The 21,702-nt window shown below is 38.5% G+C and overlaps 1 protein-coding gene across 3 annotated transcripts in view; it reads left to right on the top strand.

Annotated features, from left to right (window-relative positions):
* The window catches only part of PTPN13 (protein tyrosine phosphatase non-receptor type 13), a 95,271-nt gene extending 74,541 nt beyond the window's left edge, over nucleotides 1-20,730 (top strand). The window contains exons 28-47 of one of the 3 annotated variants that reach the window (XM_086464763.1): nucleotides 876-1,090; nucleotides 1,184-1,282; nucleotides 2,781-3,142; nucleotides 3,340-3,514; nucleotides 4,838-4,996; nucleotides 6,935-7,106; nucleotides 7,209-7,419; nucleotides 8,331-8,401; nucleotides 9,518-9,579; nucleotides 10,241-10,397; nucleotides 10,726-10,902; nucleotides 12,229-12,311; nucleotides 13,510-13,565; nucleotides 14,652-14,755; nucleotides 15,871-16,049; nucleotides 16,618-16,708; nucleotides 17,371-17,708; nucleotides 18,240-18,455; nucleotides 19,585-19,647; nucleotides 20,653-20,730. In XM_086464763.1, coding sequence (XP_086320889.1) covers nucleotides 876-1,090; nucleotides 1,184-1,282; nucleotides 2,781-3,142; nucleotides 3,340-3,514; nucleotides 4,838-4,996; nucleotides 6,935-7,106; nucleotides 7,209-7,419; nucleotides 8,331-8,401; nucleotides 9,518-9,579; nucleotides 10,241-10,397; nucleotides 10,726-10,902; nucleotides 12,229-12,311; nucleotides 13,510-13,565; nucleotides 14,652-14,755; nucleotides 15,871-16,049; nucleotides 16,618-16,708; nucleotides 17,371-17,708; nucleotides 18,240-18,455; nucleotides 19,585-19,647; nucleotides 20,653-20,730 — 3,068 coding nt within the window. The remainder of the gene's footprint in view (nucleotides 1-875; nucleotides 1,091-1,183; nucleotides 1,283-2,780; nucleotides 3,143-3,339; nucleotides 3,515-4,837; nucleotides 4,997-6,934; nucleotides 7,107-7,208; nucleotides 7,420-8,330; nucleotides 8,402-9,517; nucleotides 9,580-10,240; nucleotides 10,398-10,725; nucleotides 10,903-12,228; nucleotides 12,312-13,509; nucleotides 13,566-14,651; nucleotides 14,756-15,870; nucleotides 16,050-16,617; nucleotides 16,709-17,370; nucleotides 17,709-18,239; nucleotides 18,456-19,584; nucleotides 19,648-20,652) is intronic. The other 2 variants (XM_009955774.2, XM_086464765.1) reach the window with 2 other exon arrangements.
* The last annotated feature ends 972 nt before the right edge of the window (nucleotides 20,731-21,702 follow it).

Raw genomic sequence — 21,702 nt, forward strand, 5'->3', positions numbered from 1 at the left:
CTTTCTTCAATTCTTCTGTAAAATAGAAAGACAAGACAAGAGAAAGAGCTGGTAGGAATCCATACTGAGCCCTTGTACATAATGCAGTCTCTTCCTTTTTGTGCTCTTGCATTTGTATTTAAGATTTCCTTTCACATCTTGGTAACTTTGTTTAGTTACTATTAACTTTGCTCTCTGACCATTCCTTGTTGTTTCCCCATTTCACCAGACTTGCAGGCCAGGGCTGTAGCAAGGTTGGAGTAAAAGAGGTGCTTCTGTCTCTGGTGCTGCTAAGAAGTGCCAAGGGAAGGTTAAGATACTTGTATGTAAATGAGAGCTGCTGTAGGTCCTGCTGTTCCTGTCTAGCTGAGAGAAGACATCAAGGGTTGGATGAAGAGACAAGAGGGATTTGTGTAGCTGACTAGAGGTTGGCGTTTTTCAGCTTCTCTTGCTGGAGACCTGTTAAAGTGAAGGGAAGCCTACCCAGATGAGGAAAGAACTGCAGATACCTTTTTGGTCTTCCTGCATGGGATTTATCCTGTCTGCCAGGAATTCCAGTTACTGCCCTCACTAATGTCTGATGAGGGGCCAGAAAGGTTGTGTCACTCTGTGCTTTAACAGGCTCTTTAACAGGACTTCCTGGGGAACAGTATTTTGGAGACACCCTGGTTTTCTGTGTAGGTTTCATCAGGGCAAGCCAGCAGGCTGACAAGTCATGATCAGCTTTTTGTCCTCTTTAACTTGGAGGGATATTTTAGATAACACTTATGTTCAGTAAAGTGGAAGAACCCTGTGAGGGGAAGAGTTCATGTTATCCTGTCTGGAGTAAGAGTGCCAGCCACTTTTTCATAGCCTGCATGCTGTAGGAAATAATAAGTTACTGTTTTCTTTTGCAGAGAACACATTTGAGGTAAAGCTGTTGAAGAATAGCTCGGGCCTTGGGTTCAGTTTCTGCCGTGAAGATAACCTTACCCCAGAGCAACTGGGCTCAACTATTGTGAGGGTGAAAAAGCTCTTCCCTGGGCAGCCTGCTGCAGAAAGTGGGCAGATAGAAATTGGGGACGTCATTCTGAAAGTGAATGGGGCATCGCTAAAGGGTTTATCCCAGCAGGTTTGTATCCCAATTAGTAGTGAAACTCATGTTGTGGTAGTCCTGCAAGTCTTGGAGGTCTGTGTCTAATAATGAATCCCACTGTGGCCATAGGAGGTCATCTCTGCTCTGAGGGGAACGTCTCCAGAAGTCTCTCTTCTCCTTTGTCGGCCACCATCTGGTATACTGCCAGATATTGATCCTTCTTTATTGGTAAGGTGTATGGCGTATATTTTTTTTTTTTAATTGCTGTTTGAAAGTTCATTTATTCGGTCTGGTGGGTGGGTTAAATGCAAGATGCAGAGGGAAAGATGGGGAGGGTGCTCACAGAAACATGGTTCTTATAGTAAAATCCCTTAGGAGTGTACTGAGCATTTTCTGGAAAGGTGAAGAGAATGCAGGGCTTTTTTTTATTTTATTTTTTTTTTCCTCTGTGCTTAAGACATTGGAAATTGGTATAATACACTGTTCCTGTGGTGGGGATTTCTTTGCAGCCCAATGGTTTGAAGTTGATCTCAAGTGGAATTGGATATTTCTGTAATGTATGTGAAGAATATTCTGCAAAACACCAATTTTTCTGGTTTTGATGCATGTAAAACCAGGGAAAAGGTTGCCATATTTACTTATTGGAAATTAGATGTGTCTCAAAGAGTATTTTCAAAATGCTCCAATAAGTAAATTGAAAGAACAGAAGGCCATTTTAGGATTCTCGGACAAAGTGGAAATTAAATGTGTTTCAGCAAAAGAGAATGTAGAGGGGAAATTGCCTGAAAAGTAGGCTTTCAATAATACAGGAAAGTGTAAAACTAGTGGAGACAAGTCTTCAATTTAAGTTATTTTAACATCATTTTCAAATGATAGAAACCATTCCAGTGTGATGACAGAAACTTAAATGTACATATACAAATTTAAGTCAAGTTAAAATTAGAGTAAGAGAGAAGTAACTGAACAAACTAACAATGCAAATAACTAGTCCTGTAATGAATGAGTTTGTAGCATGAAGTAACTTTAATAAAACAATGCATATATTAAAAGAAGAGGAAAAAGCAATAAACAAATGACAATATTTCTTTATAACATTATCACAGATCAGTGTGTTCATGAACACAAGAATTTGGCCATTAACATGCAAATGAATCTTTTAGACTTTGTGTCTGCTAGCTGCTATAATTTGGGGAATATGTGATTATTGGCAAAACTGTTCTTCATTCTCATGGGAGTTAATAACTTGGCTGAACAGTCTTCATTTGGTGTAAATTACTGTAGTTTTTATAGTCTGTAACATAGGTGTTTGCTTGAAAGCTTCCCTTTTTCCCTTCTGTGTGAAATTAGTTTGACATCAGTTGCACTGTTAAGCATCTACAGCGTGTTCTGATTGGAAGGGATTTCATGGTAATTGCCTAGATGACTGCTGGGTGTAGCTTAAAGGCATCTGTTGGTAGACTCTCCCAGGCTAAAGCCGAATATGCTTGTTTTCCTTAGATGAATTTGCAGTTCTTTAGCAGTATATATTTCAAAGTTCTGCATACTTTGTCTTGGCCAAGTTGCACTGAACTTGGTGGAACTGTGCTACAATATGTTTACACAGTTGAGGCAACATCTAAATGGAAGGAGCCACTGACTAAGTGCTGTTGGTAATTTTATGCAGTCTTTGCAACTTTTTGTCATCAAAACTGGAGTTTGATGAATGAAATGTCCTTGGTCTCTGTAGACTCCCATCCATTCACCCCTACAAGTATTTCCAGATGTCAGCAGAGAAGTTTCCAGTCCATCAAATGGAGAACAAGGTGACAGCTCAGATGAAAATGAAACAACTGATCCAAGCAAGAAAAGGTTAAAATCTCCCTCTAGAAGAGACAGCTACAGTGACAGCAGCAGGAGTGGTGATGAGGAGGTGATAGACTCAGCAGCACAGGTGGGCCTTGGCTGGAGTTCTGTGCTATACCAAACTTCAGATGAAGCTATGACACAGGCACATAGTCAGTATGAGGCACACGGTGGTCAGAAGGAGGCTATTCGCACCATCTTGTATTCTGATCAAGAGGCTCCTAGCAAGTCAGAGCTTGAGGACAGGTATGCTGGTTATAATGATCCTCATAATATTGCAGAATGTGTTTACAAAAATAGTTTATTGGACCTATTCATAGAAATAGTAATTTTGTTTTGCTTTTTAAATCTGCGTAAAGTCAATATTGGTCCATGTATTCATTTATATGGGTGACAGCCATGTTGTGTAAGCTGATCCTTGTTTTTTTCTTCTTTATCTGTAGCAATCTGCCATTGGATTTGCCACTGATCCCAACGTGTAGAACTGTTCCTGATGTTACCACATCTGTTTTAATAAATGACTGTTATGCTACTCCTGCTTCTGAGCTGACTCCACACCTGGGAGGAGTGGTTTCATTACTCAGCCAGTTGGAAAAAAATGCTGAAGAATATGAGCCAGTAATTTACTATTTCTGTCTTTCAGTAGCATGAATGTACCAGCTGCTGTGGCTAGCTGAAAGTTTTTAGCCGTGGTGTTGGGAGTGACTGGATAGAAGTTAGGCATATTAATTTACAAATAGGATAGTTACAGATCATACTTGCACTGGCCTGGGCATGTGCCTTATAAATGGCACACATACATGTGCCATTTGTAACCAGTGAACTGCAGCTGCTCATCCAAATCTCTGCAGCCATTTTCTGTCTGGGCTCTTGAGGAGTTGATGTATTTCCTCTGTCAATATGGAGGCATCCATGTATACATAGGTAGATGTGTTTATGTCTGTTTCGTGTGTCATTTCAGCCTGGAAAACTTGGCATTAATTATTTACCTACCTCTAAATATTGTACTCAGATGAAGGTTAAATGGCAGATATCTTGCGTCTGCCCTGTTAGGTTTTTGTTTGGTTGTTCAGAGATCAGGGGATGAATCGGGGCAACAGGGACATCAGGAGACCCTGTTCTTTGCTGCGTTTATATCTAAAAACCCTAAAGACTTTCTGCTCAGCTGCAAAATGCAACATATTTTTGAGACTCTTCTGAGATAGCTTCTTGCTGCCCCAGAAATATGTTGTGTATCAGAAGGGACTTCTGCTTCCATATCATCACATCATCTATTCAAAGATTTAAAAAACTGAAAATTGAGCTTTAATATGACTCAATTATGAGAGTCTTTCAGGTTACAAACCTGTTGTAGCCCATACTCCATTTTGAAAAGAAACAAACCGTCCCTTCTTCAGAAGTTTTTCTCAAACCTTCCTGGTGCTCTGTGAGTTTCTGTGCAAATGAGGCAGATCTATATCTTTCAAATCAAAATTCATGCAAATTAAAATAGGCAAAACATGTCTGTGTGTTCAGTCCCAAGATAAGCTATGGTATGGTATATCATTGTAGGAAAATACGTTCACCTACTTTCTTCAGTTGAATAATTCCTGATGTGTTGTCTTATTTGAAAAATACAGAGCCTTTTTTATATATGGCAGCTAGTTGAGGGTAAAATAAGGTATCGGTTTTGGCATGTACCATCACAATTTTGTTTAGAACATAGACCTTTGACCCAAGGTTAGTTCCATGCCAAACAACAGTCCATCTGAGTTCATTAGAGGTGCTTACTTGAAGCAGCTAAGCTGAGCCTGCTAAGACATATGCCTTTGTACTGTCCAGGCTTGTGTTCCACTTAAACCGATAGGTAAATCAGTTGTCTGTTTCTAACTGTCTTAAATTCAGTAAAACATTCAAATTGCTTGTTTGTCTGTGTTGTAAAGTGCTATTTTCTTCCCATAGGAAGTAGAGCTCCAAGTCACTATGACAAAGTCAGAAAAGGGTAGTCTGGGGTTTACAGTGACCAAAGGTAACGATAATGTTGGCTGCTACATTCACGACATTGTTCAGGATCCTGCCAAAAGTGATGGGAGATTACGACCTGGAGACCGACTGATAAAAGTGAGAGAATTAATGTTTTCAGATATAGGAATTGCATAAAAAGGACAAATTTAAGTCAAAAAAAAAAAGGGAACTCTGTTGTGGGCCAAAGTAAATGTGGTTAAGGAACAAAAGCATGCACCTTCTGAGAGGCATAATTTGATAACACTTAGACAAAAGAAATAGAAGTATGAGAACATGTGAGAAGATTGCTGAAGGGAGTTATGGTATGTCCCACAGCTAGGCATGTTTGCAGCTGCTATTCATGATGGCAAAAAATGGTATAAAAAGAAAAGCTTTCATTGATTAAGTAAGACGGTTGATCAGATACGTGGAGGGTTGTTGGTCAAACACATCAATGGCTAGCATAGTATTAGGAAATAGATTTTAATCAATTTGCTGTAGAAGAGTTTACCAGGTACATATCATGTAGTACAGATGTTTGTCATAGAATCATAAAATAGTTTGGGTTGGAAGGGGCCTTTAAAGGTCAACTGGTCCAGCCCCCCTGCGGTAAGCAGGGACATCTTCTACTAGATCAGGTTGCTCAGAGCCCTGTCCAACCTGACCTTGAATGTTTCCAGGGATGGGGCATCTACCACCTCTCTGGGCAACCTGTTCCAGTATTTCACTACTGTCGTTGTAAAAAATTTCTTCCTTGTATCTAGTCTGAATCTTAAGATTCATGTCATAGAATGGTTTGGGTTGGAAGGGACCTTAAAGACGATCTAATTCTACCCCAACCACCATGGGCAGAGACACCTTTCACTAGACCAGGTTGCTCAAAGCCCCATTCAACCTCTACCCTCTTTTAGTTTAAAACCATTACCCCTTGTCCTGTCTCAACAGGCCCAACTAAAAAATCTCTCCCCATCTTTCCTATAAGCTGTCTTTAAGTACTGAAAGGTTGCAATAAGGTCTCACTGGAACCTTCTCTTCTCCAGACTAAACAGTGCAAACTCTTTCTGGCTGTCCTCATAGGAGAGGTGTTCCATCCCTCTCATCACTTTGTGGCCCTCCTCTGAACCCACTTCAACAGGTCCATGTGTTTCTTGTGCTGAGGACTCCAGAGCTGGATGCACTACTTCAGGTGGGGTCTCACCAGAGTAGAGCAGAGGGACAGAATCACCTCCCTCGACCTGCTGGCCATGCTTCTTTTGATGCAGCTCAGGATACCGTTGGCTTTCTGGGCTGCGAGCGCACATTGCCAGCTCGTGTTCTCCTCTACAGGGCTGCTCTCAATTCCTTCATCCCCCAGCCTGTATTGATATCAGGGATTGCCCCAGCCAAGATGCAGGACCTTGCATTTGGCCTTGTTGAACCTCACGGAGGTGTATGTACATGGGCCCACTTCTCAAGCTTGACCAGGTCTGTCCAAATGGCATCCTGTCCCTTATAGTATTAACTTCTGATTGCCTGAAGACTTGCATTTAGGCTTACAGGGACTGTAAGCAATAGTGATGAAATGCATAACACGGAGCACGTGTGTGTTGTTGCTAGATCAGGGCACTGAAGTACTGCTGAATACTTAAACCTTAATAAAGTTAGGCAAATACACATCAAATTTGATTAGGTTGGGTCATCTTGAACTAGATGATCTTTGAGGTCTCTTCCAACCAAAACCATTCTAGGTTGTGAGTCAAGACTCTCAGGTGTTGGCCTATGCAGTTAGAGCATTCCAATTTTTTAAATAGGAACAGCAAAATAATATACCTCTTCAGATTGTTTAATATTTTGACATTTGGACTGTAAACTTCTTCGCTTGTCAAAGTTCAGTTACGTTTATGTGTTCTGTCTCCTTGGGTAAGTATGATGAGCTACAACTGTTGTCTTTATTAAGCATCTATTGTTTTGTCCTATAATGTCAAATGTCAATAATAGGAACAGTGGTAGATGTTTCTGCAGTAATGTTTTACTTGGATCCTAATAAGGAGATCTCTGTTGCTTTTATTTTTGTAGGTTAATGACATTGATGTCACTAACATGAGTCATACTGATGCAGTAAACTTTCTCCGCGCTGCCCCAAAGACTGTCAGATTAGTGCTAGGGCGTGTTTTGGAGTTACCGAAGATGCCACTGTTGCCTCATTTACTGCCTGATATTACACTAACGTGCCATAAGGAGGAACTAGGTAACACAGAAGTATACTGCTTTTTCTCTAAAGGAAAATGTTTTCACTTAGTTACAAAGAAAGTACTTGATTATTTCTTCCCTTGTTTTTTAACCCGCAAAGGTTTGTTGTTATCAGGAGGTCATGACAGCCTTTACCAAGTTGTGTATGTTAGTGACATTCTCCCCAAGTCGGTTGCTGCCAGAGAGGAGAGTCTCCATGTACTAGATATTATCCATTACATTAATGGAGTAAGCACACAGGGAATGACTCTGAAGGAAGCCAAAAGAATGCTGGAAACACACCTTCCGAAAGTGGTGCTCAAAGCGACCAGGTATGTTTTGGAAGCAAATGCTTCCCTGTACTTCTTGTTTTTCTCACATGATTGTATGGGTGTATGGGTAAAACATGTTTCTGGTATGACAACTAATTCACCAGAGTGGCACTAGGTGGCATGTTACTGACAGGTGCTACAAAAAGGGTCTGTGTATTTGTGGGTTTTGTGCTTCAGAAGGGTATTTAGTACTTACTGTGCTTTGTTTTTCCTGGGAAGACAAGGCTGTGCCCAGCTATTAAGTGCAAGTGTTCAAAATACTGTTTTCAAAATATGACACAGGTTATTTAAATAAAATAACTCCTTCTTATCAAAACTGCTGGGAGTTCTATAGTCATAAAAAGGAGATAAAATGTTGGTTTGTGCTTAAATAGTTCTGCCATCACATGGATGTCCCAGCACACTGGTGAATGTCAAAACCCTATGGCACATACTAGTGTGCTGCTGTATTTTCACAGATCCCTGCCGCTACTTTTATGGCAATACAGTAGTCTAAAAATACTCTCCAGATTATTCTGTTTCAATATTTACCTGGGGCTGAAACATTTACTTCATTTTTTTTTAAGTCTTCAAGCCATGCCTGCCATTCTTTGCATCCTCTCTCCTTTTCTCCTTCCCACTCTGTTTAATCTCAGAAGGGGAAGGTGTTGCAAAGTCCCAAGGCGACAAGGTCAAATCTTTTTGTCAGAATCTAGAAGGAAAGTCCAGCTCTAACGAACTCTTTGGTGCTGTCTGAAGTAGGAACTAACCTAACTACCAGTGCTTAATTTCTCTCATTGAATATTTTAAGTACTCCAAATATGTTGTAACAGAAAGCACAATTAGCAGTTTTACTCGTTATTTACATCAATATCTAATGATTACCATGATTTTTTTTATTAAAAAAATTCTGTAAACGTTTCTTTTCATAGAGATGGTCATGCAGTGCTTCCAAAATCCAGAAGTCCTGATAGCTCAAATCCAAGGCCAATGAAAGCTAATGGTAAGATTTGCTTGCTCACTTATTGCAAGTGAAATGCACATGTTCATAAAAATGAAAGAACTCATATGGGCCTTAAGATACCATCCTAGTCCAGTGGCTGCACTAGAACTCCACTTACTGAGATCAGCCAGCAGGTGTTTGCTTGATCTTCCTTTAAAATAGATTTAACAATAGTATCTTTGTGATTCCATTTCCCTTGTACTTTAGAAATTCTCGCTAATATCAAGCCTAAGTCTTTCAAGGAGTTCAAAAAAATCAATCAATTCATTATCATCATCATAATAGTTAATAATAATAATAATGTTGTTGTTGTTTCCTCTGACCAGGCATAAAAATACCAGTTTGTTACATTTTAAAGAGCTTCAGGTCTCCCATTATTCTTCTCTTTTTCATGCCCAAATTGATTTTATTGCTCCTCTCCAGTTTGTTTACATCTCACTATTTTCCTCTTCAAATGTGGTGCTTCTGGTCCCACACACTAGTGCCAAGCAGACAGGAAGAATTATTTCCAGGGTTGTGTAGACAGTATTCCTGTTAATACATTCCGAGTGAGATTAACTTCCATTTGCTAAATAGTTCCTCTTCACTCACTTAGATTCAGGATCCTTTACCACCTACACTTGATTCTATGCAGAGCAACTGCTTATGCGATTACTTACCATCTTAAGCATTTGTTTTTTCTTTGAAATGTGGCGCTTTGCATTTGTCTTGAATCATCATAGTCCTGTTTTTCGTGCTTCCTTTAATGTATCTAGATAACTTTGAGTATTGATCTTGCCTTATGATATTATTGCAACTCTTACAGTTTAGTGTTGCTCACGTGTTTTCCAAGTATGCTACACGTTTCAAAAAACTTAATCAAGATATTCATTAGGAATAAGCCCTGTAACTAAATCTTGGAAGACCTCACTTAAAAAAAAAAAAGCCGTTATAAAATGTAGTCCAACAGAATTAAGTTTGGCAATGCCCAGTAACCAGGCAGGCATAAATGTTACTCATTTCATAACATAATATTAAATATCTTATTTCTTTAATAAAAATAATTGATGGAGGCTGATTTAATTTCTGTGGAAAAGTTGCTGTGAAGTAGTTGGGTTTTTTCCCATTTTTGTTTAGGGTGTTCCTGTGGTGATCCCTATGATAAAACAGAAAAGACAACTGATGCTTGTGGGCCCAAGGTAAATATTCTTCTATTGTGCCTGTTATTAACCAGAGAAAAGGATCTACTTTACACACATTTTTTTAAAAATAAATACATAAACAATCCATTAATGAAAGTATGCAAACTCTGTGATGTGAATAAGCAGTAAACATAATAAATATGTAAGTTCTTTGAATTGATCTCTTTCTTTGGGACTGCTTTCTCAAAAGACAGATGGTCTTATGAGAAGGATGCAAGACTATGATCCAGAGAACTCCATTCTTTCACAGTTTCTGCAGATGGTTGCATATTACTTTTACTAGGAGGTTTTTTCTTTTTTTCTCCCTTTGTTTTTTCTGAGAAATGGTGTGTTTTGGGACCAAAAGTATTGAAGCTTGCATACATTTTACAGAGGTTATAATAATGTTAAATACTATTACATGTTCTCTTGTAGTTGCTTCTTCATCGCCATGTGTTTCTTTTTCCATAGCTGCTTTAAATTTTTTTTTATTTGCTCTTTTCATGTGAACCTTCTAATACACCTAAGAGCTGCCCACCCATCACCCAGCTATCTCAGATGATAATATGATAAGAACATTTGTCACTAAGTAGAGCAGTGAACTTTTTAAGGGCCGCTTGCTGCTTCATCAAACTGCCAGACACTTTGAGTTAATTTGTACCGTTCTTCACTTCCTTAGATAAATGGCAATGGCATCCTAGGACCTTCTCAGTCAAATGCAGAAAACAATATCCATCACACAAAAGGACTAATGAATCTCTCAGGATCTGGAGATGCGCCTTCCCTTGGCTTTACCAGTCAGATATCAGATTTCTCTAAACACAGTGACAAATCAGGTAAGAGGAGGTGAGATGGGGGACAGCATTATTCAGTCTTTAGTGTACAAGTACAAGAGAATCAAGGCATTGTTCAGTAGGCTGAAAGAAGTCCACGTTGGGCTGGCAGTCAATTTTACATCATCTCCATATTGTGTGCTCTGCTTTAGAGTAATTAGTTGATGTTGGAAGTAGTTTTATGTAAATTGGATTCTGTGTTAAAGAGAAATGAAGGAAAGCAGTGATAACAGCTAGAAATAGTGCCATGATGTCTGCTCCTTAAGCTTTTTTTTTTCCCAAAAAACATCCTAATTGGGATACTTGTCATTTTATACTATTTCTCTTTTAGAAACAGAGGTTCCAGATGATGAGTATTATGATGAGGATGATCACAATGAAGTTGTCCAGTATCTGTTGGATGTTGTAGATGAGGAAGCCCAGAACCTCTTAAATCGTAATAATGCAGCTTCAGAGTCTCAGAGCCTTCTACATCTCAAGAAGGCCGCATCAGAAGAGCACCTGCCAGGTAACACGATCCATTAAAAAAGTGCATCGTTAACAGCAAAATACTTCTTGAAACAAGGTGCCAAGTAAGCAAATGATTTGGCAAGAAGGAGGGTTGACATTGAATTGATGTGTGAATTGAACGTTTCCCAAGTAGAACACAGACAAATGGTTGCTGATTCCAGTGAACTTCAGATGCAATTTAGTAAGTCAAGTTCTGGTTTGATAAATCTGAGTTTTAAGTAATCTGGTAAAATGAGTCCCATTCTGTAATTGTTTCTTGAGTGGAATTTATGTTGTTTAGGTATCTGATTCTGCAGCTACAGTCCAGTTGAAATGCTGAAGTGTTTCAACATTTCATTGATTACAGATTGCACAACTTGAAAATGTGTTGTGATCTTTCAAAACCAAACAATTTGCCAACCTGCTTTGTCTCTTCTAGAAAAACTAATTTTTTTAGTACCTGCTTCTGTCTGTACACCTTTCTTTTCCTTTATTCCATGTCCTCAGTTCTATTTGTTACTAACTGAAATTTAGCGTGGAGTAGGATTTGTAGTTACTTTGTGGTGTTGCACTATGTATGTATGTACGCTCCAAAAGTTCAAGCAAGGTGCTTACTACTCCTGTAGTTGTTCCTTCTAGAACTCAAGATTTACCTTCCAAAATTATAATTTTCAGCTCTTTGGCTGCTCTTTAAGTTTGTTGGATTATTTTCATTAGTCATAATGTTAGAAATCAGGGAACACTGAGGTTCTGGCTGTGCCAGGACCTCAGCTGAGGAATATCATTGGAGCTCCACTACTTCCAATTTCTTGTAGCTAGGATCCAGCCTTTGCAACTGAAGATTAATTGAATCCATAAGATATGGCAGCAGAGAACTACTGTAGCAGACAGATACAAGTCTGATTTTATCCAGCACGTCTTAATTAGGTCTTCTTAATACAAAAAGTAAGTAGAATCCTGGTTTAGACCCATGGCTGGTCTAAATGTAACTGAATTGTAGAAACACTATTGACATGGGAACCTGGCAACTTACTAGCACTAATCTGTCCGTCCATTGTGCTGTGGCACAGATATTCTGTTAGCTTTGCAAACAACCTCACATGTAATGACAGCTGTTCCTGTTAAAAAAAAAGAAGTAGCCTAAAGTCTGATTATCCTATACAGTAAGACCTCTTTTCCAACACACTGGTAGCAAAGGGACTTAAAAGATGTTTCTTGGTTATTCTGGCACCTGTATTGGCTGTGTAGTGCCAGACAGGTGTAACAGGATTCACATCTGTGAGAATGTGATTCCTGGGCATCTTTTGGTGTGTTTATGCTCTATCTTCTGATTTTCCTGTTCCAGTAGAGGTGAATGGAAAGCTGACAGAAGACAAGTCTGAAGACACAGACTGTGATGGTTCATCTTTACCTGAAGATTTTTTAGAGGTGGGATGGCGAGAAGCTGGCAGACGTTTGTCTCTTGATTTTGTTCTTTCAATTTATTATTTTCCTTATTGGCATAAAATTTGTGGAAATAACTTTACATGTCTTTTAAATAAAAACATATTTGTCGGTAGTAGCTGTAAATAGTGTACAATTTTTTTTAAAACAGTGTATGATTATTCTAACATAAATGAACTATGTAAGAGAAAAAAGTGTAGAGTTTATTTTGCACTGTTTCTCATGTAAAGCCCAACAGCTTTTTTTTTTCCAAAAAGGGCAATAATAAACTACCTTTTAGTGTTATTACAGGCACTTAATCTAAAAAATCTGCTTGATTCCTGCTCAGAGAAGAGAAGCAGTCACAATGAATGCTGTGTAGACTTAACTGTCCAAAATGTAAATTTGAGAGTTCTTTTCCTCCTACTTTTTGCTAGGATATGTTCATTAACTTGAGTAACTTTTATATGTGGTTTACCCTATATTATTGCGCATCCTGTTTTCCATCAGTCACTAGATGCCCAGGGTTTGTCTTGTATCTATCCAGCACATCCTGGCTGTTGCAGCTTTCTGTCCAATTGGAAGAGCTGAGAGTCAAATCAGGAATCTGACTCTGCGTCAGTGTGCTCTAGGAGATCCACAAGTAAAATTCTCTGAGTGTGGCAGTAGAAACTTGCAATCTGGCCTAATAAATATAAATGGGTTTGTAGAGTTTTTCTTGAAAGGAGGATCAAAATGCCTTTTCTCTGCTGGGTCTTCATTGTCTGTTGAGGAAGGTGCATATAGGAGTACCTGTCATTTAGAGGTAAAGCCCTGTTCTGTTCTATATTGCAGTATAGAACAGGAGGCAGAAGTTTTCACTATCAAACTTACCTCATAAAAGGTTTTTAAGTATGAGAAACAAAAAAAAAAGTCAACTGGAGAAAACTTAGATGGCTCTATTGCTGCTGTGAGTCAGGAATGATTTTTAAGATGGCATTTTGGGCTTATCACAGTAGAGCCTCTTTCCAAGTGCTCAGTGTTCTCTTTGTCAGTTATTTTGGGTTAATGAGATGTCTGAAAAAGGAAGGTCTTTCATTATGTGCTGCTTTGAACTTAGTACCCTTCAGAAATAGTCTCTGTAATTGTTAATTGTTTAAAATTTGCAGTGGGTGAGTGTTACAACTATGTCCTTTAATGTGTTTTGAAATATTTCTTCCACTAGCCAACACATGTAAATGGTTGTGAAGACTCTTGTGAAGTAAAAGCTTTGCCAGAAAGGTAAGACTCCTTGAACCAAGATTTGCTTGAAAGCATACCTGTGAAGTCTGAAACTGAAGAGGGATGTGTTATACCAAAAGAAAAACACACAAACGAAACCACCCCGAAACAAAAACAAACCCAATAAAATATCCGTGCAATGTCTTACTGAATTACTCTATTCTTTTTATTTAGAAGGTTATAATTTGCCAGAATACTAGTCAGGTTTATGTGGTACTATGCCCTAGTTTTATTTATTCCTTTGACATGTGGGTATAACAAGTAACTGGGCTGTGTTCAAATGGCTCCAGATAACTTAATTTACATTGTACTAATGATTTGGTACTTGCATGTCAATGCTGTCTTCAGTTTGAGTCTTTACAAGCTTCATTAATGTTATTTCATCTGGTTTTAGAGCACAGAAACTAAACCGTATAGTTCCACTGGTCCATCTGTTCCCATTTGGGTGGTTAGGGCTTTTTTTTTTTTTTTTTTTTTTACATGGAAAACTAAGGATATGTCTGGCCAAGTTACTAGCTGTCCCTTTGAGCCACCTTGAATTTTGGCAGTGCCCAAGATGGTTTTTCTTTGTGAAATAATTGCAGTCCTTAGTCTAAGTGAAGCTTCAGTCAAAGTGTATATACTTCTTTTTATGTTTTGATTAAGTTTCTGGGAAGTTTTGGGTTGAGACTTGGCACAAGCAGCAACATTATGACCTGAAATACTTAGTATGTTCATCACCATCTTCAACAAAGCTAGAAAACTTGCAATTGAAAAATAGATATTCTAGTGTGTAGGTAGTGAATTATGTGAATGATACAAATCTGCTATTGGATGTTATTTGACTGCTTAGACTTCAAAAAGTAATTGCAGTAATAGATTCGTGTCTTCCTGGCTCTTTTTCCACTGTTACATTTTTCAAATCCCTGCTGGGAGTTTAAAAAAGGGAAAAAAAGGTGTTATTTTTGAGATATACTAGTATGGATCCAGTCCAGAAATACTTGTAGGTATAAATTACTTTCTGGTGAATTTATATTAGATTGCAAATGTCTTTAGTTATTTCTAGGTGTTCTTTCTTACTTCTGTACCTTCCATATCCTCTTACAGATCTCCTCCACAACCTCCCTTGAGCCAAGCAGATGAAGATGAAATCACATGGGGAAGTGATGAACTGCCAATTGAATCAGTCAGCCAGGAATATGTAAATAAAGGCAAGAACTTTTAAGAAATAATCAGTGGAAAACTGAGGATCACATTGAATAGAAAAAATGTCAGAAATTAATTTTAAAATGTCATGGATATGTCTTGAGGGTGTAATGATAGATATAGCAGGAAATCTAACAGCTCAGCAACACACTGGAAAGGATCTTTACAACTTTCTGTAATAAATATGTAAGTTAGTAGGAATAAATACTGGCGACATTGCACCTGTAGAGTTGAAGCCAGCTGAGATGCTTTCTTCCATAGTATCCATCTGACAAAAGCTGTAACCATATAGATGTTCGACCATGATCAGATCAATATATTATCTGCTTCACATAAAGGCTACTTCATGCTCAAATTGGGCAATATTTTTTAATTTGTCTTGACTTTCATTCTTCCACTGCTGCTCAACATGGCAGAGTGGAACACTGCTCAATTTGCATTTGGCAGAATCTACTCTTTACTTCTTGAGATAGCACAAGAAATATCAGTTCCTGAAATTCATCTACAGCAGCCTTTTGTCTGCATTCATTAAAAAAGAAAAGGATAATCTGCGTAGACCTTTAGACTAAGTAAGTAGATTTAAGACACTTTTAATTGCAATGCCAGAGAGACTCTTGGTTTATTAATTTTGTTGTGCTTCAGAGAAACACTGAAGGCCTGATAGGAAGCGAGCTTTATTGGAAAAAAAGATGTATAACAATTCTTACAATTACCACTGGAAACACATTTTAAGTGTAAGTGCTAAATCAAAGTCCCAGGCTGTAATGTTTAAGTGGAGAGTTCTGAATTCATCCCTGTGTGCATTCCTCAGTTTTGTAGGTTATTGTGTGAAGAACTTGTATTTAAAATGTATTTGAAGTTTGTTTCACTGTATTTATTGGAAGTTCAGGAAAATACTCCCTTTGGTTCCTAGGTTCATGAAAGCTGATTTTGAACCATACTGATTTTGTTAGTTAGTTTGGTTTTGCCTGTCAAACTGAGAGGACATCTGTATTCTTTCTGGTATATGGGAGACATTCAAGAGAAAACAGGTGGTACAGTGGTGAACAGCAACAAAGAAATCCAAATTGCGCTAAAGGTTTTTAAGTTTCCCTAGTTTTAACTGTTTAAATATATACAGTTATGTCAATCAGTCTTGTTCTTCTGCTAGGTTTCCCTTTAGTGACCAATGAAGAGATCTCTGCACTCCCTACTGTGAATGTGCTCCCAGGAGGCAAGTACTCAGGAGCCAAATTGAAGTCAGTGATAAGGATGTTGCGTGGATTGCTGGAACAAGGAGTCCCGTCTAAAGAGATTGAAGTGAGTAACTATTTGTCCTTTAAAGTCCTTTTTTCTGGTATGAAACAGAAATAGAATGGCTGGTTCATCACTGCCTTAAATACCACAGCTCTTTAATTTGCAGCTCTAAAGCGATGAAAAGACTTCTTTTACCAAAGGCTTTTCTCCCTTCCCCCACTATCTTCTGAGAGATAAGATTCATTTGAACCGAGAATTCAATTCAAAAGTGTGTTTACATCATTCTTACTTCTGGTAAATTACCAAGTGACTATGACTAGTATAGATGGAAGTCTAGCTGCAGAATGTGAAAACAGCCTTTCCAAAGTCTTAAGTCAACAATGTTACACGATCTCTTTTCTTTGGGAGAATGAAATAAAATATTTACCATACAATAGTTGTTTTTTGATTTTGTTTGATTTTCTTAGCTATGTGAAATTAGATTCCTTGCTGTGATGGAATTATTTTACATATCCACATTAGGCTTTTTTTTTTTAATGGTTCTGTCTGTTAAAGACTTGGTTACTCAACTGCTCTTAATACTTCTTACCATTCAGCACTTTCTAATGCACGTGTAATTGCTTCTTTACAGAACCTTCAGGAGTTAAAACCTTTGGATCAGTGTTTGATTGGACAAGCAAAGGAGAATAGGAAAAAGAACAGATATAAAAACATACTTCCTTGTAAGTCCTAACTAATCTGAAGTTCACTGTGGATACTTTGTCACCACGTGTAGGAGTGGGATGGTTTCATTCCCAGTCTTAGTTCTGCTTCTAAGAGGGGAAAAAAAATAAATCTGCCACTCATTTTCTACATATTTAAAGCAAGCATTTATAAAGCGGTTTAAGATCGGTTAACAATAGACTACTGTAGTAGGTAGGGATGGATGTTCACAGATTCTTCGATTGTTTTGGCAGAGCCTGTTTCTTACATGAGATATATATATATATATGGAGCCAGACAAGATTTTTACACTTTTACCTGTATAAAAGTGGAAAAGCAGACACGTATACTATTGTCAGTAAATTTTCTGCAACAAAATTCTGTTCGTTAGGTGGGAGATGTGTGGAGAAGTGAGAACTGACAAAGGTTAGTTCAGAGTGATAAATATCAGTCTCTGTTTCAGAGGTGCTGCAGTTCAAATCATGTGTCCTGCCTGGCTGCTGATTTAGATTTCTCCCCTAGCCATCTTTTTTCTTTACTTGAAGAGAAGTACTGATTAGTATTCTAAAGCAAGTATTGCTAAGTAGTATGTGAGTGTGTAAGGCTCAGCATCTCTATTGTGTGAAAGTCTAATTATGTGCACACATAATATTGAGGTATTTTTGTTGTGTGGGTCTTGCAGATGATACCACTAGAGTACCTCTTGGGATTGAAGGTGGATACATCAATGCCAGCTTCATTCGCATGCCAGTGGGGAATGAAGAGTTCGTTTACATTGCCTGTCAAGGACCTCTCCCTACTACTGTAGCAGATTTCTGGCAAATGGTTTGGGAGCAAAACTGTACTGTGATTGCCATGATGACTCAGGAGGTTGAAGGAGAAAAGATAAAATGCCAGCGTTACTGGCCAGATGTACTCAATAAAACCATCATGATAAATGATAGACTACGACTTGCTCTTATAAGACTCCAGCAGCTGAAAGGCTTTATCATTAGAGTGCTGGAGCTAGAAGAAATTCAGGTAAGTGAATATAATTCTGCATTCTGAGATTTTTTTTCTGTGTTCGTATTTTTATCCTTGTACTTCTGGCTTGCTTGCTTTCAGCTGCAATGTCTACATCAAGATGACTTCTGCTCTTTGCCCAGTAACGATCACTGGGCAACTCTTCCTCACTGCAACTTGTCCTACCTTTATAAGAGATGGCATGTGGGCCAGGAGATGATTTCATTACCCTAAGGAGACTAAATTTTGGCTTCCTAAGTGCCTTTGGCCACAGAAACATACATAGGGATATGAAATTCACTAATAATTCAGTCTGGCTCGTTCATTCCTCTGTCTGATCAGCTCAATCTGCGTGGTGAACCTTATACTATACAATTACTTGCTGGTTATTTTCAGTTTAGCTCATTGTTTCTCTTGTTCTATTGAATTACAGAATACCTTCATTGGGCAAATCCCTCTCTTCTGAGACTGTTTCCTTTGGGAACTTACCTTTTATCTTTTTATTCTTCCCATGTGTTACATGTCGTTGTTATTGTTTTTAAACCTCAGACAGGTGAAGTACGGCACATTTCCCATCTGAACTTCATTGCCTGGCCTGACCATGACACCCCTTCTCAACCAGATGACCTGCTTACTTTTATCTCCTACATGCGGCATGTCCACAAATCGGGACCTATCATAACTCACTGCAGTGCAGGCATTGGACGATCGGGGACCCTTATTTGTATAGACGTTGTCCTAGGGTTGATCAGCAGAGACCTCGATGTGAGTACCCAAGAGAATGGGCTAAGCTGGGCTTTTGACTTGCAGGAAATGTGTTCCATTGGATCTGTTCAATTGTTTCAAAAGCATGGCATGTTCTTTAGAGTAGCAAGCTGGCTATGTCTTAATGTAACATAAATCAGGATGTAAAACAGCAGTAGCTGTGAAATTTTTCTTTGTTGATGATCCTGGGGTGGGGGGGAAGAGGTCTAGCGTCCACTGGTTCTTGGGTTAGCTCAGGGAATCTTAAGTGTCCTTCTTGTTGACACCTCAGCAGTCCAACATTGTTAGGTGCCACTTGAGGCATTCTAGAATGTGTTGCAAGGACATCTCCTACCATAGCAGACTTCTGGCGTATAGCTTTGGAACAACAGTGTGTGGCCGTGATGTCTTGGGCAATTGAAGGAAAAGTTAAAACACCTGTCTTACCTGGTTGGATGGACTCAGTGGAACTATCGTGTTAAATGGCATTAGGGCTGAGACTTGTGGCACTCCATCGGTCAGAGATCCATGAGCTGTTGGAGGGCAGCTAGAAGCCAACCAGAGTATCTGTTTAGGCAGCTGAATCAAAAACTCAGTGTACAAACATCTAAGCTGGAGATGAAGGTAAGTAAATTAACTTTTCTGGCACAACCAGGGATTTGCTTTCTAGGGTGATCCACAGGAGGGTGCTAGCTTCCTTATACTTATGTCCTTCAGTGGCCTGGTGTAGCAGATCTTTTTGTGAATTTATAGAGATGAGTTATGTCATGCTTAGCTCAGAGGTGTTTCTAAGCACCCACCAGGTGCTTGTAGACCTGGGGAAATAAAAAGTGTTTTGTTAGGTTGGACCAAGGGGCTCTCTTTTCTGCACACTCAGCTCCCAGTAAGAGTAAACAAGAGAGCCTGTGCACAGAGAAGAAAACAAAAGATGTTTGTGGCCCTGATGTAGGAGGGCCACATCCATATGGCCTAGGGACAGCACATGCTGGTTGTTGATACCAGGCATGCATAGGCGATAGTGAATTGTTATTTGTCTCACTACTAAATGTTTAATGGACCCAGTTGGATTCCTTGGTTTGGTGCTGGGTATGTTTCCTTTATATGCACCTGTGTCTTTGTCAAATGTTTAACTTGCTGTTTGTATTGGTAGTTTGACATCTCAGACCTGGTGCGCACGATGCGTCTGCAAAGACATGGGATGGTTCAAACAGAGGTGAGTCTGGCTTCCCCCAGTATGCGCTAAAGGAAAGATACTGGAGTTCTAACTGTGATGTGCCAGTAAACTATTCTGTGATGCACACAATGATTGTCTTTGTGCTCTCTAATGCAACGTTTGTGTCATGAGAAATTAAATCAGAGACGTACCAGTGAGTAGCAGTACATATTTAACAGCTATAAATGCATGCAATTTTTAACATGTTGTGCTGTTTTGATCTGTGGGGTTTGGTTTTTTTTTTTTTAAATGTGAGTTTTGGTCTTCAAAAGCATGTGTTATAGAGGAAATCAGCTGAGCCTTTTTTGGCTGAAAATTGCATTATAAACTGAAGAAAAGGCCTAACTGTAGCTGCTCTGAATCACTGATACTACCAGAGATGTCTTGATTCTCCTTTGGGGAGATAGTCAACCAGAAATTAAATTAATGTTTTAGGTAAAATCTAGAACTAGAGCTAATTAACTTTATGTTAGAGATGGACATCATAAGGTCTTGTTAAAATCTGCACTTTTTTCTTTGAATGGGAAGGAATTGTCAAATCATAGTTTAAAAAACAAAACTAAACCACAAAACTGTCAGCCCTGCCTCACACCTCAAAATGGGTATTAGCTCCCACAACTGTATCATGTAGATTAAGATAAGAAGAAGTTGCACTGTCATCTGAGTTCTGTATCAGTTGGCATTGATGCAAGACCTTGAAATTCACTTGCCATCTTCATTTCTACTTATATAAAGGACTTGCTCTGCTTGAGGTGGTTTTGGTATGAAAGGAGGGTAAATGTGCCATATAAAAATATATCTTTAGTGGCAGGGGAGTGCCTGTATTTGTTTTAAGTTGAGGTTGTGTGTTTCTCCATTGTGGGTTTTTTGTTTTGTGGCTTATTATTTACCTGTAGAAATAGTATTGAAATCAAGTGCTGTGCACCTGTGAAGTACAGGTGAGAGTGAATCACTTAGGTGGTGCAAGCATTTTTCACGTGTTCTGTGATTTCCTTTCCCTTGCAGGATCAGTACATTTTCTGCTATGAAGTTGTCCTTTATGTCCTGAATCATCTCCAACATGAAGAACAGAGAGGAAAATAAAATACTGAAGCAGAAGTACTTCTAAAATAAGGAAACAAGGAGATCCAGGGGCTCTCACATGTTTCCTTTGTTCCGCCAATGGTTTTCCGGTCCCTTTCATCAGTTGCTGTCAAATGTTTTTTCTATAAAGTCTCTCCATCGTTCCAAATAAGGTGTATAGTTATAAGGAAAAGGAATACCTTGTACAATACCACTAATGTCTTCAGCTCCACAGACACACATAGGAGATTTTTGTATAACAGTAAATAATATTTAATAAAGCTGCATTTTTTTGCAGCTCCCTTAATATGTGATAAAATACTGAAATAAAAATATTTTAACTTAAAAAAAAAAAAAAAAGAAAAAAGTGATCTTATAATACTTCCTGCAGTTCTGCAACTGTTTAGGGGGTATTTGTTTCTTATGGAGTGGGGGAGCAGGAGGGATGAAGCAGTATTTTTATCCTGGCAAACTTTATTACAAAGACATTTTACTAGTCTATTTTAAAAGCTTGTTTATGGCACAGAATTTTTGCCCTTTTAGGTACAGCTGTTTTATAGAGGGTATCTTGAATCAGCATTTAAGCTTTAAGAGATGCCTGTTAGCATAAAGATAGTAGTGAATATTTACTGTAAGTACCACAGTTAATAATGTTTACTTCATAGAGTTTCATGTATATATTTATATACTTTTACAAAAAAGCTGAATTATCAGGTGTCTAACCTTAAAACTGATTAGGTGTCTCCATTCTGTAAATAAAAAAAATAAAGCTAAAGTACACTGATCAGTGGGTCTGGGTATTTTTGTGTCCTTGTGACTGATTTTTCTTGGCCTGACAATGGCATCCTTCGTTGTGGGTGAATTTGCAACAAAAGGGCTCTGCACATTTTAAATTTTCAGTGTCCTTCTGTTCTTCAGTGTCCATTTGAAAAATGCAGAACTGTGGGTTCCTTTCTGCCAAGTTTCCACACTATGGTGAAAGGAAGAGAATAT

This window comes from Leptosomus discolor, chromosome 4 (genome assembly GCF_034619465.1).
Source record: "Leptosomus discolor isolate bLepDis1 chromosome 4, bLepDis1.hap2, whole genome shotgun sequence".
Classification (NCBI taxonomy): domain Eukaryota; kingdom Metazoa; phylum Chordata; class Aves; order Leptosomiformes; family Leptosomidae; genus Leptosomus; species Leptosomus discolor.